Genomic DNA, 16,171 nt, shown 5'->3' with positions numbered 1-16,171 from the left:
CAGGCTGAAGTCTGCATTCCAGATGAGACCTGCCGCACAGCGGGAGGGAGTCTCTCCCTTTCCTTTCTTACTCGGTTTCAAGGTCGCTCACTCGGGCCAGCCGAGACCCGAGAGCACCAGCGGGAGCTTCAGAATTCGCACCTCGGGTTTTCACTTGACTTTCTTTTCGTGATGATGGCTTTATCGCAGAAGGGCCCTACCCACGCGGAACGCCGGTGCGGAGGAGCGCTCGGGGATCTCCCCGCCGCAGGTTCCCAGCCCGCGTCCTGTTACGAGGAAGTAGCGCGCCGGCGCTGCGCGCTGCCCCGGCCGGGAGCCGCGTTTATATAGCCGCTCTGCGAGTAGGAAGTCGGGCGGCCAGTAGGATTGCGGGACAAGAGGGAGCAGCACCACTGGTTGCACTTCCAGCCGGGACCGGCGCGCCGGCACACCCCGCGGTGACAAAAAGCCCTTTGTGCGAAGGACCTAGCGCCGGAGAGCTTTGCCGCGTCCTTCGCTTTTCCCCACCGGAGCCCGAGCAGCCGATGGGCGGCGGCGCGGGGAGCAGGAAGCAGCGGGAGCGCGGCCCGGCCGCTGCCCGCCCATCCCGGGCCCGGCCCGCCGCTGCGCAGCGCTGCGTGCGGTGAGCGCCGGTCCCGAGCGCCCGCCCGGAGCTGGAGCCGTGCCCCGCGCCCAGCATGGAAGGAGGAAACGCGGGGTGCAGCCAGCAGCTCCCCGAGCGGGTGGGTGAGCCGGACGTCTTCACCACTTTTGCGGTCAGAGCACTTTTTGGACTCACAGCCAAGTTGGAATCGGTAACTCCCAAAGAAGAAGAAGCAGTGCTTAAAGCGTTTCAACCTTTGCACGCCAGTGTCAAGGCTCAGGCTAACAATCGGTATGAGAGGAATGATAATGACGGTGATGACGACTCAGAAAACCAGCACAGCGCGAGCTGTTCCAGTGACCAAGCTGACCTGATGTCTGGCAGCCATGCTGAGCTGGAGCTGGAGCTGGAGCCGGAGCTGGTGGGACAGAATGAGTTGCTTCTTCACCATTTAAGTTCTGTACATACGTCTTTGTCTGAATCTGACGATGACAAGGATGCTATTCTCGTACAAGGTACTTTGGTTCACACAACAAGTGACACAGAGTCTGATGATGAGACTAAGGACCCAGATGCCGATGAGACCAGCACAAGCAACTGTGGGCTAAACAATGCTGCTTTGTCTGCTGTGGCTTTGGATGGTAACAATCAAAGTAAGGAAGAGTCAGACTCAGAAGGGTACGGACACAACGATGACACTGTGGGTAGAGATGACACTGAGTTATACCCACCAGTTTCTCAGTGGCTTCCCAGAGAGCTGGACAGCATTCTGGAGTGTGACTCCAGTGGCAAAGACAGAACGTTAATGGATGAGCAGTTCAGTTGCTTGCTTGCTACAGGGGAATGCCCTCCAGAACTTCCAGGTGAGGATCAAAGACCTTCAGCTGATAATGCATCTCTCCATAAAGCATCACTGTCTGAAAAAAGTTTCCAGCTGCCTGCTTTCTTTAGTGGCCTACGTGTGAGGAAAAAGGGACTAAACACAGAGGATGGGGAAACTATTACAGAAATTAAACCAAAGGAGAATGATTTAGCTCTGCTCAAGTTACGACAGCCTGTTAAGAAATCCAACATTACATCAGGTTTGACCACAAAAAAAAAGTCATCTGAACCTAAAGCTAGTCCTACTTTCCTGGAGCAGCTCTCTCACCTGTTGAACATAGACGTCTCCAAGAATGATGAGAGAACCCAAGATTCTAGTGCAGCATTTGCAGAGACTGAGGACAGTGATGAAGGCCCGGAGAACAAAGCCTCTGGCAAAACAGAGCCACTATTTCCCTCTGAGGAAATAAAATCAAGCCCTGCGGAATCTGCACTGGATGTTTTTAAAGCTTTATTCACACGACCTCCCAAAAAAGAAACGACTGCAGATCCTTCAGAACTGGAAGCCATCAAACGCAAAATGAGAAATGAAAAAGAGTCCTTGAAAGCTGTATTTGAAAGGTCAAAATCTAAACCTGGTGATGGACCATCAGACAGATCTGTAGGTTGGCTTATTTTTTCTTTCTAAATCTGGAAGTAGATGGATATAAAATATTTTCATTTTTGAAATTAATGGTGGGGACTTAAGGTCAAAGTGCCAGAAAAATCTTCTAATAGGCAAGGTCTTCTACTTTAGGCAATCTCAGTTTTTTTTATTCCAAACTGAAGAAATCTTGGGGCAAATTTTTCAAAATGAAAATCAGAGATTATACACTCTTTTTTTATTAAAAAAAAATGGTTATAAAACAGTTCTCCATGTGCTAATTAGGGTTTAAAGTCAGTTTTGTATCACAAATATTTAATGTAATATTACTTACTAGTCTCTCAGTCTCGCTCTTTTTTCTTTTTTCAGTTTGATTGGTTTTTGTTTTTCAGTTTTTACAACAGATATTTCACTTAACCTTTAGGAATGATTCTAGGGGAATAACTGATACAGTAACTTACAGATGATTTTCTGTTTAATTTGTCCAAGACATAGAATTTAAAAGTATTTATTTCTTATTTACATACCTATGTGGCTTTCCAAATACTGATAAGCATTTAATCTTATCCAAGTGCAACAGAGGGCATTCAATTAGTCCACTTAAGTTATGGTTTTATTACAAACCTTTGCAAGGTCAATGTTTATATGTGGCTGGATATTTACTAATGTTTAAGAAATGAAAAAAATCTGTGTATATGTGCACAGTGATAAATGAATTCAAGCGCACTTGAGACTTGAATGAGCAGCTGTTGCTGTTCCCTCCAACACAAAACTCCTTCAGCTACTTCTTCACAGATGCAGTCAGTCCAAAATTGGTGGCTAACAATGATTAAATTTGCAGGGTTGGACCCTAAGCCTGAAGCTGAATAAGTTAATTTGCTGTGCTGGATGTACTCTCTTAAAATTTTTATTCTTATGCTTAATTAAAACATTCATAAAAATGACTGACACCTGGGCAAACTGATAATTCCAGTTTTAAGTAAATTACCTCTGGGGAGGAGAAAAGAGGCAGTCATGGGCCACGGCATGTACAGCAATTACAGTGCGTGCGTGCCCTTCCCACCCCTGGGCTGCTGGTTCCTGCTTACACCATTCCCTGGGCTGTGCTGGCGTAAGCGTCTGTATGGCTCACAGCAGACCGGCTGGGAGGAAGGAGGCACAGCCGTCAGCATGAGTGGCTCAAATGTCTGCTCTCAGCTGGCTAGTGCAAATGTACATTTTCCCTGTGCAAAACCAAGGTAGAAGGGTTTTGCCTTGCCTTTTTCCACTTTTTCTAAGTGGGCATTTTATAGGGCCACTTTCATACAGCATTCTACTATTGCTGCAATTGTGTCCATGCAATGACTCATGTGTTGTAGATCAGATTACAGAAATGTTTAAAAAAAAAAAAACAAAAACGAAAGAAAGAGTAAACCACTAAAAAGTGCTTGCTTATTATTGTTTCCCACTTGAATGGGAAATTTCACCATTCCAGCAGACAGCACAGTGCCTTTACCAGCTGCAGCAGCAATTTGATGTGGTGGCATTATGTGGTATGTGGACTGAGCAAGCTGCTCTGGGTGGGGCAGGAATTTCTCAAACCAGCTCTGCTTTCAGAAATCATAGTGTCAAACACTGTCTAAGGTGAATTTCACTAATGTTTATTTGTAAGAGTAGTAAGGATGGGGCCTGGCTTTTCACTCTGAATAAATAAATAAATGAATAAGACACAGGAAGAAAAACAAGTGTTCCTCACGTCTTTGATTCATCAAAGCATAGACAGCTTTCCATGATGCTGTAAACAGTTTCAACAAAGTCATTGCATGTCACATACACTAGGATATCTTCCACCTCAAAATTGTTTTTCTATACAGGATTCTTTGTGTCCTTTCTAATTGCTTGAGCACAGTTTGAATGAGGCAGATGACTTTTTTTGAGTATGTATGTAGAGCCAGTTGTCTGTTTTGGATCAATTGATACTGCCAACTTTAATTTTTTTTCTTTCATAATTTCAACAGCCTGATCTGAGTCCCTCAGAGCAAGATGACAAGACTCCAGGGAGACTCCAGACTGTCTGGCCACCACCGAAAGCAAATCATGAAGAAGTAAAAGTAGGATTAAAGTACACAGAAGCAGGTAAAACAAAGAGGTGAAACACTCACAGAAATTAGTTTCTGACACTTCAAATGTTGTTTAAGATAGAGACAGTGATAATCACAGTATTTTCTTATCTGGCGAAACACACCTTTCTTTTTACTGTTACTTGTTAATCACCTGATTTTTAAAATGCAAAATAGCTAGATCTGTTGACACCTGAATACTTGCCTGTATAAGGAAAGAAGTGCTTTTTGATACAATGGGTTATCCATTTGTAGTGGGATTCTGTTCAAACAAGCAGCGGAATACTGAAGGAAAGGAGACCTGCCATCTGTGTTCATTGGCAAGGGCAGTGCCTCAAATACTGTCCCAGAGGGATTCAGTGGAATTTAAAACCAAGCTTTTATAATACCTTGCTATGAGAAAGTGTGCATGGTGATAGTGTATGGCTCTTTCCAGTTTCAGTGAATATCCATTTGGTTTCGTATTAGGAGAATGTATATACAGGAGTAGTGGACCTACTCCTTTATATTGTTCAGTATATTGCTTTTTTTCTCTTTCTTACCTCAGCTCTTTCTACTTTAATCTCTGTTTTTGGTTTTTAAATATTTGGAATGGTAATGGTATATTGGGAATGAAAATGAATGTTGTTGAAAGGAACTACATTGTTCTAATATAGGCTGAATTGGATTTATATTGCTTCTGATTGGTGTAGGTTGTGTGTTTGTCATTAGATAACTAGGACAATTTTTTTTTGTACTGATACAGGTATTCAGCTGCTGACAGCACTGCAGTCTCTTTCTGTTAAGCTTACACTCTTATGATAGGCTACTTACTGTATTTAGTTTTCCACAAATAAACATTTTTCCTGCTAATGACTGTAATTATCTGCAGCAAAAACACATGCTGAAAGAAAGAAAGGAAATTGAATTAGCAAAAGCTCCAGATTCTACTACTTGTAGAGAATTTAGGGCATGCTTTCCTGAAATTTGAATAGAAAGGACAGAGTGGCTCAGAGCCCGTGTAAATTGTTGCTCTTTGTTTCTGTGATATTTTGGGTGGCAGTGTCATCAACATGGTGACGGTTAATTTACCAAGTCAAGTTTTTATACAGACCAGATTCTTCAGTTCATTAGTCACTCCAGTGTCTGGCAGATGGAGGGATCTGTAGGAAAACAAACTGCTGGTGATTCAGCACAGATGAAACAGAAGTGGTGCTTTTAATGGAAACAGGCAAAGATTGTTTTTTACAAGTGAAGCAGATCTATAGGTGTTAGCAGGTTTGTAGTTCAACTCTGATAACACTGATGGATATTCAGAGAGCAGTGATGGCAGCATGGACTCTGGCATGTGGGAGGGCAACTGCACCAGTCTGCTTTACTGAGAACTAGTAGAAATGTTATGCACAGGAATGTATATACACAGTCTTCTGCAGGTGAAGTATGGTAAAGTAGTGAGAGCAGTGCAGGAGTAATTAAAACTACACTTTGTATTGATGATCTGTCGTATCACTACTTTGTTTTGTTTGTTACTGTAATGAAAGTATCAGTCCAGGGTTATTTCTAATCTCATCTCTCCAACAGAGATTGATGCCTGCAGAGAACATTTGTGTACTGACATTGACCCTCACACCCCTTCTCATGTAAAGTTGCCTTCTCACCTTGGGAACTTACTGTCCACAAAACAGAATTCTTAACAACCTGATATGAAGCAGGTTATTGATGATTATTAAAATTAAACTGGATTCATACTGTAACCTGAAAGCTCGTTACTGACTGCGACGCCTTGTTCTGACACTTCTGATCAAGTCTGACACTTCTGATCTAGCCTTCTTTACTTTTAAGTCAAGTTCAGAAATCATCTATGGCAGGGATTTTAACTGATTTCAGTCTGCCTTCAGTGGTTTTCCTGAGTAGATGATTATTAGTAGCATAGAACATGCTAAAATTATTTACTTATCTTAACATTCAGTCAGCTATTTAGTTTAATCTACAAAAAGAATAGGAAAATATATCAAACATTATATAGAGATTTGTATTAGAACCTACAATACAAACAATAATAATATGTAGAATTATTAGATAAATTCATTTAACACAGCTTTATTTTTTACTGTGATCTTGCCCAAGGAGAAATCTGTAGACATGTGCCCCAGTACTTCTAACAAGGTACAGGAATACATACTTATTTTATGAGGTAGCATAGCTTTTTTCATTTGTCATGAGGAAGTAGTGTTTAAAGTAAGACTGCTTGAAAACTTGCAAGCTGGAACACTGTGATCTTTCTTACTATTCTCTTCTAAGCTTTTGTTTCACTTCTTCCATCACTGTGCAATATGACAGGAAGGTAGAGATGCTGAGTGAGAATTACTAGCTTTGTGATCTTTTCTTACCTCCTTACCATACTTTTTCTCATTACTGTTGCTGCCTAGTGAAAGCAAGAAATTCAGGCTCAGTTCGGCCTATGCAGCAGCATCCCAGTGACTCACAGCAGTTTGGAGGAACAGCAAATTTCCTACTGAGGTTCAGAGTCTGGCTTGTTGTGTGGGAAACCAACTGAACAGAAAATGGATGTAACAAGGAACATGTGTGTGGGACTGACTAGACCTGTTAGGAACTGGAAGAAGTTAGTGTACAAGTATAACTCCTCACCAGCTATTTTTCATGCTTTGATAACAATTTGTGTAGCCATAGTATCGTAATGTTGGACATCTAAAAATTACCAGCAAATATCTCCAAATCTTCAGTTGTAAATTTTGAATGGATGATAGTACAAGATTTTGGCACATCATATGTTTTCTTATCCCTTAATTCCTCTGTTTCCTTAGTGCAATTTACTATATCGTCAATTGTATCTCTGTAATTAACACTATCTGCTTCCATGGGTCTCCAGAGAACTGGAATTTCTTTGAAATATGTTAGCCTAAAAGTTCAGCCTGTAGTATGTTATACTATTTATATGCTAGAAGACTGAAACTGTGGTACTTCAATTTATAGTTATAGATTTTTTTTTTCCATGGAAATCTTTCCTATGTTCACAAAGACATTTCTGTGCATATTTCTCTGGTTCTAAAATTCTGTTCTTCCATTTTCATTAAAAACTTTTTTATTTTTCATCCACATTTTTGAGTTACTTCTTCCATTGCTTATGCAATAAATCTAATAAAAGTGTGAATATTTCAGCTATTAAGTAAGGTGAGATCACCCAGTCAGGTGGAGAAGACAAACTCATGCCTATAATCAGCAAAATCATAGATAATACTGGATTGCATAGAATCCACCTACAACAGATCTCAGCTGCTGCTTAAGACTGGATCACAGCTTGCATCCTACCACATCTAAGAAGGAGAGTTCAGAGAGGAGTTCTATTGCCTTTAAAATGAATTATGTTTGAAGAATAGTCTCCATGTTAAGGTAACATAGAACTTCAGTTCCTGTGATCCTTGTTAAAATGTCTGTTTAGATGTTGAGATCAAATTATATACAAACGAAAGAGTTTCACTGTTCATTTCAGCAAAAGAAGAACTGAAAAAAGTGATGACAGAAATATTTGTCTTTCTTGTGAGAGATTTTAAGAGAAAATCAAGTTGAAGCATTAATCCATCTAGCGCTCTTCTAAATGACATACTTTCTTTTTAATTCAAATTTTTGATTTTAACATTTCTAACGTATAAACAATCAACATTTAACATTAAAAAAAAAAAAGAAAAAAATGCTCTCTCACAGTCTATCTTATTCGTCATACTTAAATCTTTATGATGTCCTCTTATCTTATTTCTATATCAATGGTCCATGATGCTATAAGCACAACTTTCATTTCAGGGTAAGTAAGGGAATCGATGTGACCTGAAAAAGCTCTTATTGAACAAATGCAAATTGTTTAATTTGCAACAACTGACAAATGAAATTCAAAATAATAGTGGAAGTCCTAAGTTTTGCATGCATTAAAACCTTGGGTCCTATATGCTCTGGATTCCCAGCAAGAAAATATACTTTATGGTCTGTTTATGTGACAGAAGGAGAGAGATAAAAATCTGAACAAAGAGATGAGAGATAAGAACGTGATTTCTTATCCACGTTTAACATAAGCTTATGTTTGTCTCTACAACAGAAATAGTCCTGGTTGGTTAGTATCCTGAAGGAAGCTGTTGTAACAGTTGCTGCTAACATTGGTTTCATCTTAAAACACACAGAAGTTTATTTGGTAATTTCAATTTACTTGATTTCAGTATAGTTACTTGTTTTTTAGTTCTGTGACTATTATAAATTTTGTTGCAGTGAATAATATAAAGCAGGTCCACAGCATGCCAGGAATTATATGTTAATTGGAGACGGTGTTATTATTATTTTATGATCACTGGTCAATTTGGTGCTACCTCAGACTGTAGGTGCACTGCATACAGGTTTTGCAGATTTCCTTACTACGTTTTACTGCATTTCTTGTGCAGTATGACAGGCATGTTTAGCCATACTGTGTCAGTGTTTCATGTCTGACAAACACACTGGCTTGTTATTGAGAAGCTGGGGTTATTAGGAGCCAGATTGATGCAGTCATATTGCATTCCACTACAACAGCAGTGTTATTTTCTCACTGTACTTATGCCAACAAACCTATTATTTTAAGGTTTTGGAGGGTACAGGAAATCTGCTTGAAAATCCACACTTCTCAGACCAATAAGTTGTACATTTGCTGATCAATTCATCAGCGCTTTTTTTAGATGGCCAGCAGAGGTCTGTTGAGGTTTGCTATGAAAATATTTATTTTTTAAAAAGCCCATGCCTCTATATTTGTTTGTTTGTTTGTTTGAGATGTTTCTCAACATCTCAAGTGAGGCACTTACTTAACAAACTGAAGGCCTATTGAGCACTGTGGTACAGGAGCAGTCCAGGCAGTGAAGAGGAACCCTACTCACCTCTTCTTTCTGCCTATTGAAGGGCTTGCAGGTCTTATGCAAAGAAAGCTTTTATTTCCCTGCTTCAGTTGATATTTACATTCCTTCTGTGCCTTTTGAGACAGGAATAAAAGGTCAGACATCTAATGTTGGAGGTTTGTTTGTGAACTGACTTGAGGAAAAACTTGTGCGTGGCCTTTCCAAACTTATTCACACTTCTGTGGAACTGACATAAGAATCCTGACCTATTTTTCAAGCCAAATGCAATTCCTTCTTTCTTTGTAGGTTAACATAAAAAGAGCAGATTGCAAAAGAATATTGACTTCCTATTGTAAAATCTGCAAATAATAACACAATATGAAAATTATGCCTCAGGCTGTCTGATAAAATCGTCATTCCTTTCTATATATAGGAGATTATATTATTGCAGTTTAAAGGGAGAGAAGAGGTGTGCCTCACCTTAAAATGAAAATCCTTGCTTTATACCCGTGTTTGTAAAAATATAGGATTTTAGAAGACCTGTTGTTTGGGTTTTTTTTGGGTGTTGATGCAGCATCTCTTGCATCAGCTGCCTAAAAGGGTCTTGTTTTATAGTATACAGAGCCATGCCTGAATACATGCATCTGTGTAGCTGAAGATACCAGTTTGTTTAAGAATTTGTATACAGAGCAGCTTTGGTCCACTGCATTTTCCTATTGAAGAGATGAATTTACTACCTGAATAGAATGAAGGCAAGTTCTGTGAATTATTTCCTTTTCTGTAGTTTTTATTTTGAAATGCAGGCACCATTATGAATCCAACTAATATAACATTGAAAAGGCCTTGAGCAGTCACAGGATTTTTGGAGATGGCTAGTGTTGCTGTAACTGAAACACAATAAAAGAGCAGTTGTGTGCAGCACAAGAAGAATTACTTTGTATTTTATTTCATTGATTCTGTTTCAAAATATACCAGGCCCTTTGTATACAACAAATGCCTCCAAGTTTTATTGAATTCACTTCCTTGTATCGCATCTCATTCTCCAGTCTCATTGTTCACATGATCTGCAGTTCCATTTGCCTCCAGATAAACAATTATTTAAATTCTAGTCCATATGAAACCCTGAATCTGAACACCCTGAAGCTTTCTGTAGATACAAACTTGGATTTAGAATTGCTCTGGGGCTTTCTTTTTACTGAAGTCTGATATCATCCTTGCCGAGTTTGCCTTCTGTACTACTTCACAGACAAATATTCTTATCTGTAAAAGAACAAAACAAACCACCACCCCTGTTCATGTACATTTCATAATTTTGTACATATCCATATTTTAATGTCTACTGGCTGCTCTAAACTCATAGTTTGCTGAAAGTATATCTGGAAAGCAGTATGCTTCTGTATGTGGATGTATTATGTGCCTACAGTCACAACCCACCCACATTTGAATAAACATACAGATCTACTGCATATGTTATATACATGCAGTCTCAATGTATGCTTTCTATACATAGTGTATAGTGATTAAGGAGATTTTGTAGATCTACAATCTAGAATAAGTGCTTAGTATTTTAATTTTGGTCTAATGAAGTGGATAGAGGGTATGTAACTCATCAAAGAAATTCCTTAATAAATTTGTATTTGCTAATATGTTGTTCTTTGCATTATTGCACTGGTGAATGTGAGCTTGAAATAGATTTTCTATATATGCAGTAGGACATTTATTGAGAAAGAAATCATGTTGATTGTCCCCTGCCCTAGTTCATCTAAGGTTGTCTTCTCAGGAGGTTAAAAATCACAAGTGAAACTTAATTTCTGCTATCAAGTGGAGTGTTGCTGTAACCTCACCTATGACAGGAGAGGAATGTTCAAGTAAACAGTTACTGAGGTGACTGCTTCAGTTTGTATTATATCATTTTGTAGTCAGAAAGGATAGAAGATATTTTCTTTGTTTATATAACAAAATGAAGGGTTTATTTTCTTTTGGGAGGCCTGCTTTTCTTTGAAGATCAGTCTGTTATCCTTAGGGAATTGAGTAACAGTTTTGAAGTTACTTTGTTTTCTGCAGTATAAGACAACTGTTTAGTCTTCAGGAGCAGTACAGTTGTTATCTTAATACTCACAGTGTAGATACTTAACTAATATCTTGTTTGAGACTGTTCATTCTCCACGTGTTCTTCTCCGTCTCCCTTCTTCTTATCTTCCATCTTTACAATCTACCAGAATCTTTAGGGTGCTGAAACTCATTGTTTTAAATTATTTATAAATAAATAAACAAACAAGAATGGCTGTGGTGAGGAGATGCAGTCTGGCACCTGGTGGTTAGAGCAGAAAGCTGCATGGAAAAGCAATGGAGGAGGAAGCAAGAACTCCATCAAAAGAATTTGTAAGTGATGAAACCAAGGGTTACAGAAGAGAGAGAGAAGAGTAAGAAAGCCCCATGTTCTGAAACTTAGTGAATCAGCTCAACTAAAGGATAATTAATTGTTCAAGGCGGATAGATTACACTTTAGTTTTCCAGCATTTGTTCTCTGGACTGTTAATGATATTGTGCATATTTACATTTATGGTGCTTGATAAATAACATATTTTTTTACAAAAATGAATGAGTCATTTGCCTGTAAACCTTCTACTCTCTACTTGGAATTTTGAGATCATGTGAGAGAGGGTTCCCAAATTGCTTATGTAAAATTTTGAGGAATAATGCATCAGTTTAAAAGGTCAGTTACAGAGGATTTTCTGTGAAAGGTTTTCACATAAGATTTTACTTCAGCTGAGAGAAAGTAGGTAAGTTGCCTTATTATTAAAGAAGAAAGATAATTTTCTAATATTTTCCATCTAAGTCTGTTAGAAACTTTTCAGGGATCTTAAGGAAAAGCAGAAGACGTATTTTCTTTCAGGATGGCAGTTCAGTGTGTTTCCCTGAGTCAGGTTCTCATGATCTCCTCCTCCTTCCACAGAGGGTCTTCTAAAAAGAAACAGGTTGCTCAGAGTGGTGGTGGATGCCCTGTCCCTGGAAACACTTAAAGTCAGGCTGGACAGGGCTCTGAGCAACCTGACCTAGCTGTGGGTGTCCCTGTTCCTTGCAGAGGAGTTGGACTAGATGATTTCTAAGTGTCAAAGTCAAATGAGTCTATGTTTCTATGATTATTAGTATAGTTCTGAACACAAATATAATAGCATTTGAGTGAGTGTATTTGCCTTATGCAACAGATTCAAAGAAGAAAAATTGCCATTCACATTAGCCAATGACATTGTGATGCAATGTATCTATTATTCCCAAAATTGCAGGTTTTATATTTGGTTCCCTACATTTACCAGTGAATGCTTGTACCTTATCTTTTAGAAATGCTAATGCGCAATATAGTACTCTCTATTTTGACAAAGATTTAAATGAACGTGTATTGCATGTATTTGTAAATGTTATTGCTGCTTTGTATACAAACATTTCTTTGTGATTACACATCTGAGCATGTTTTAAGCATTCACTTGAATTACACAGGTTGTCCAAAACACATAGTGTTTATTTCATGTTTGATTTTCTGTGCATTAGGGAAAACTGTGCATCTTACAGTGTGCATTTTCTTTGCAAAATAATGAAGTGTAGGTTATATTTGGCTTGTTTTTAGTAATATAATATGTGTTTTATTTCTACAGTCCAGTGGCATATGTCATATATTGGCTATGGAAATCACGTTTGTTTATACTGACTGAAATATGCTTTTGAGAATGAATAAAAAGAAGGGACTTTGCTGGACTCTCTGCTAGGATACATATTAAATGAGTGTAGAAATATAAGTACCCTGCAGGAAGCTTGAATACAATCTTACTTATGCTTTTGTCTCTAGCTCACCTAAAGCTTTACAAGGAGGGACCATCAGGTGGGTGGAACAGTGTAATGTTGTCCGTCTGTCTAGTCTTTGGTCTCTTTTGTTATTGTGAAGGCAAAATGTTTATTTCCTTGATACAACTAGAATCATGAAGGCAGAGTCTGCAGTACCTACTAGTGTTTCAGACTGAAAATTGAATGAAGGCAACATAGTACTGTAGTATAGATGAAGATCTATTTTCAGAACTCTAGGTTAAGAGAACTCTAGGGCTGTGATTTCAGTTACAACTGTCCTGCTGTAATGAGCGGTACTTAGGTTGGCTTCTCTGACTTTAGATTGATCCCACAAGTTCAGATGTGAAGACTGATCAGGATATCAAGAGTAGAGAACTTACATGTTCCTTTTTTTTTTTTTTCTCCCCAAAAATTTGTGAGCAAATTCCACATAACCAATTTTAGTGAGAATCTACCATACCTAATACCTGTACTTATAATCTATCAGTGTGCATCCTAACTATCCTTGAAGTGAAGACTGCAGGTGACAATTGCGCTGGAGAAGTTCTTTCTGAAGATGTGGGCTGTATTCTTCCATTGTGAAATATATAAAAATTTGGTAATAATTTAATTTAAGCAAAAAGAAAAGGTGAGATGACTTAATAAATGTTGAGAAATATTGTAGCAGCATACTTTTATTGTTTTAAGTAAATATTGTATGTAGAAACAAGAGCTAAATTTTCCTTACAGAAATTAAATTTAGTCTTTACTGTAGGATACTATAGGAATTATAGCTTTCGGATAACAATGTAAATGCATGTCAATCTTGAAGAAACGAATCCAAACAACTTTGAAGCTCTGTCTTGTTCCTTACCATCTCTACTTTAAAAAGTGTTAGGGAAGATTTAAACTATAAAGAGAAGCAGGCGTAGATTAGCACTATTTGAATAGCAGCTTAGAGCTCAGTAATACATTCAGTTTCATTTCATCCATTTTAACACTCTAGAACTATTAAGAGAATTGGAAAGGAATAACTATTAAACTTCACATATAGAATCATAGAATTGCTCACATTGGAAAAGACCTTCAAGATCATCAAGTGTATATAAACCAATTCACTCTGATTTATTTTCCAGGACATACCATTCTTATTCTATTTTTGAGCACAAGTGGCCTCTAGCATGCAGAGATGCCTGAGCTGCAGAGCTTTGCATCTCCCTTAGCTCAACTGTGTGAGGTTCCTGCCAGCCCATTTCTTCAGCCTGTCCAGGTCCTTCAGTGTGTCTCAACCACTCCTTCCAGAGATTTAGAGGAAGGAAATAAGTTTGATCAAAAAATATGGAACACGCTCTTTATGAAGAAAAATTATGTAAATTTTTACACTGTCCTAGTTTTGACTGGAAAAGAATCTGTCAAGGTTGATACAGTGGAGATCTCTAAAGTCATAAGAAGTAGCAAATGACTCTGGCATTTTTCTCCCATTGCACCCATTGGAGACTTCAAATGAAACTGTCAGGTGCAGATTCAAAATAAAAAGAAGGGTCTTTACGTAATTTGTAATTAATTTGTTGCTGCAGAATGTTGATTGCTTACTTGAATTTTAAAATCAGTAATGTACATTCATGAGAGGAATCCACTCGCAACATCTGTGGTTTAGAAAGTTCTGAATTGCAAATCAAGTTGCTGGAAATGTGTGAGAAAAATATGGCTACATTTTTCCCTGTACTTAATTTTTCATGTCACCTGCATTTTTGCTGCCATCAGAAACAGGACACGAAGCTAAACTGACATTTAGCGTGACTGAATGGCACTTATTCATGTATATGTATACATATACATACTTATTCATTATGAAGGTGAATTATTTCAGGATTACAACCAAAATTGGATCTACATATGAGTAGTCCTCTTACATATTACTTCAATGAAGAATTTCCTCATAAATTAATGTGAGCTAGAATATTTAGCACGATCTATGTTTTTATGTCTTTGCTGTAGTAAGACTCAGCTAAGCTTCTCTGCTTGGCTTCAGAAATTTAGACCTGTGTGCTTCAAACATTCTACAACCTGAGGTGTTTTCACTGTCTGGTTTCTGGTTTGATTTTTATAACCATACTGTTTCCCAGGGACATAAGAGCTAATTCCACAATCTAATTGTCATTTGCTATACAGCCAGTGATGGCACCCTGAGATCCCTCCTTCACTCGATACAGGCTTCTTCACAGCCCTGCTGCTCTGTGCTTGGCACTTCTCAGGGCACTCCTCAGTTTACCTCCACTGGGACTTGAAGACATAGGAACAAAAAATCTGGGGTCCCTTCCAACTCAAGCCATTCTATGATTACATAGATTAGAAATACATAACGTGAGTAATCTCAGACAAAATAAGATAGTTTTATTTAACTCACTGACTTTGTTTCCTTCTTGGAGATTCTTCTTTGTCTCCTTCTGGAAACTGAATCTGTTTCTCATAAGAATTCCTGCTCATTTTTCCAGCATTCTACTGCTTTATTTTTCTACAATAACCTTATCTCCTCAGACTAGACATTGTCTTTTTCTTATGCAACTATTTTTTCCGTACTATGACTTAGTGAAGATATTCTGTAAAATCTGTTTGGCTGCACAAATTTTAGGTACCTCTGTTAGGAGATAATGATTTACCTGAAAGCGGTCTTGAATTGGTTTCACAACTTGGAAAAATGATTTGGCCTAGACTGGATGAATCTTTCCCTTCATGTTCAGAGAACACCTTCATGCTTTAACAATGGTGTCACCTATTGGATGTAAAAAAAAAATATATAATATATATATATATATGGCAAATCCTAGACACTAAAAGTATAGATGTAAAGGATGAAAGTATAAAAAATAATAGTATTTGTAAAGTTCATTTTATCATTATTATAATTCTCATGATAACGAAGTCCAAGAAAAATTTTTATGTATTTGATAAATCCATATGATTACTGAGACTGCTTCATACACCTTATTCCTCAGCTAATTCCATGGCAAAACATGAAAGTAAAAGTTTAGTTTACCAGTAAGGAGATTTCTGTGTTTTTATAGTTAATAACTGCTTTATTTTTCCAGTAACATACATACAAAGTGGACCCTTCACACTGCCATGATTTCTTTATTAACTCAGTTAAAATCACTGATAAAATCATCTTTAGCTTTCATTAAAGCGTCTGTCAGCTTCCTGTATAATTTGATGTTACTTTAGAACAAGTATCTAATTGAAACATTTTTCAGTATCATGACATTTAGAATACTCTAGTAACTACAAGAAGAGGTAAGAAATATTTATATTCATGTGTCATGTATACATCTGCTTTATCTCAGTATCTTATTAAAAAGAA

The 16,171-nt window shown here is 38.0% G+C and overlaps 1 protein-coding gene across 1 annotated transcript in view; it reads left to right on the top strand.

The window, feature by feature from the left end:
• Window positions 1-677: 677 nt before the first annotated feature.
• Window positions 678-16,171, top strand: part of FMN1 (formin 1) — a 115,482-nt gene continuing 99,988 nt past the window's right edge. The window contains exons 1-2 of the mRNA XM_065754009.1: window positions 678-2,066; window positions 4,046-4,163. Coding sequence (XP_065610081.1) covers window positions 678-2,066; window positions 4,046-4,163 — 1,507 coding nt within the window. The remainder of the gene's footprint in view (window positions 2,067-4,045; window positions 4,164-16,171) is intronic.

This window comes from Cyrtonyx montezumae, unplaced genomic scaffold (assembly GCF_038088225.1).
Source record: "Cyrtonyx montezumae isolate F1298 unplaced genomic scaffold, pur_monq_1.0 scaffold_10, whole genome shotgun sequence".
Lineage (NCBI taxonomy): Eukaryota > Metazoa > Chordata > Aves > Galliformes > Odontophoridae > Cyrtonyx > Cyrtonyx montezumae.
The sequence above is the reverse complement of the archived record's forward strand: the minus strand, read 5'-3'. Positions and strand labels throughout refer to the sequence as shown.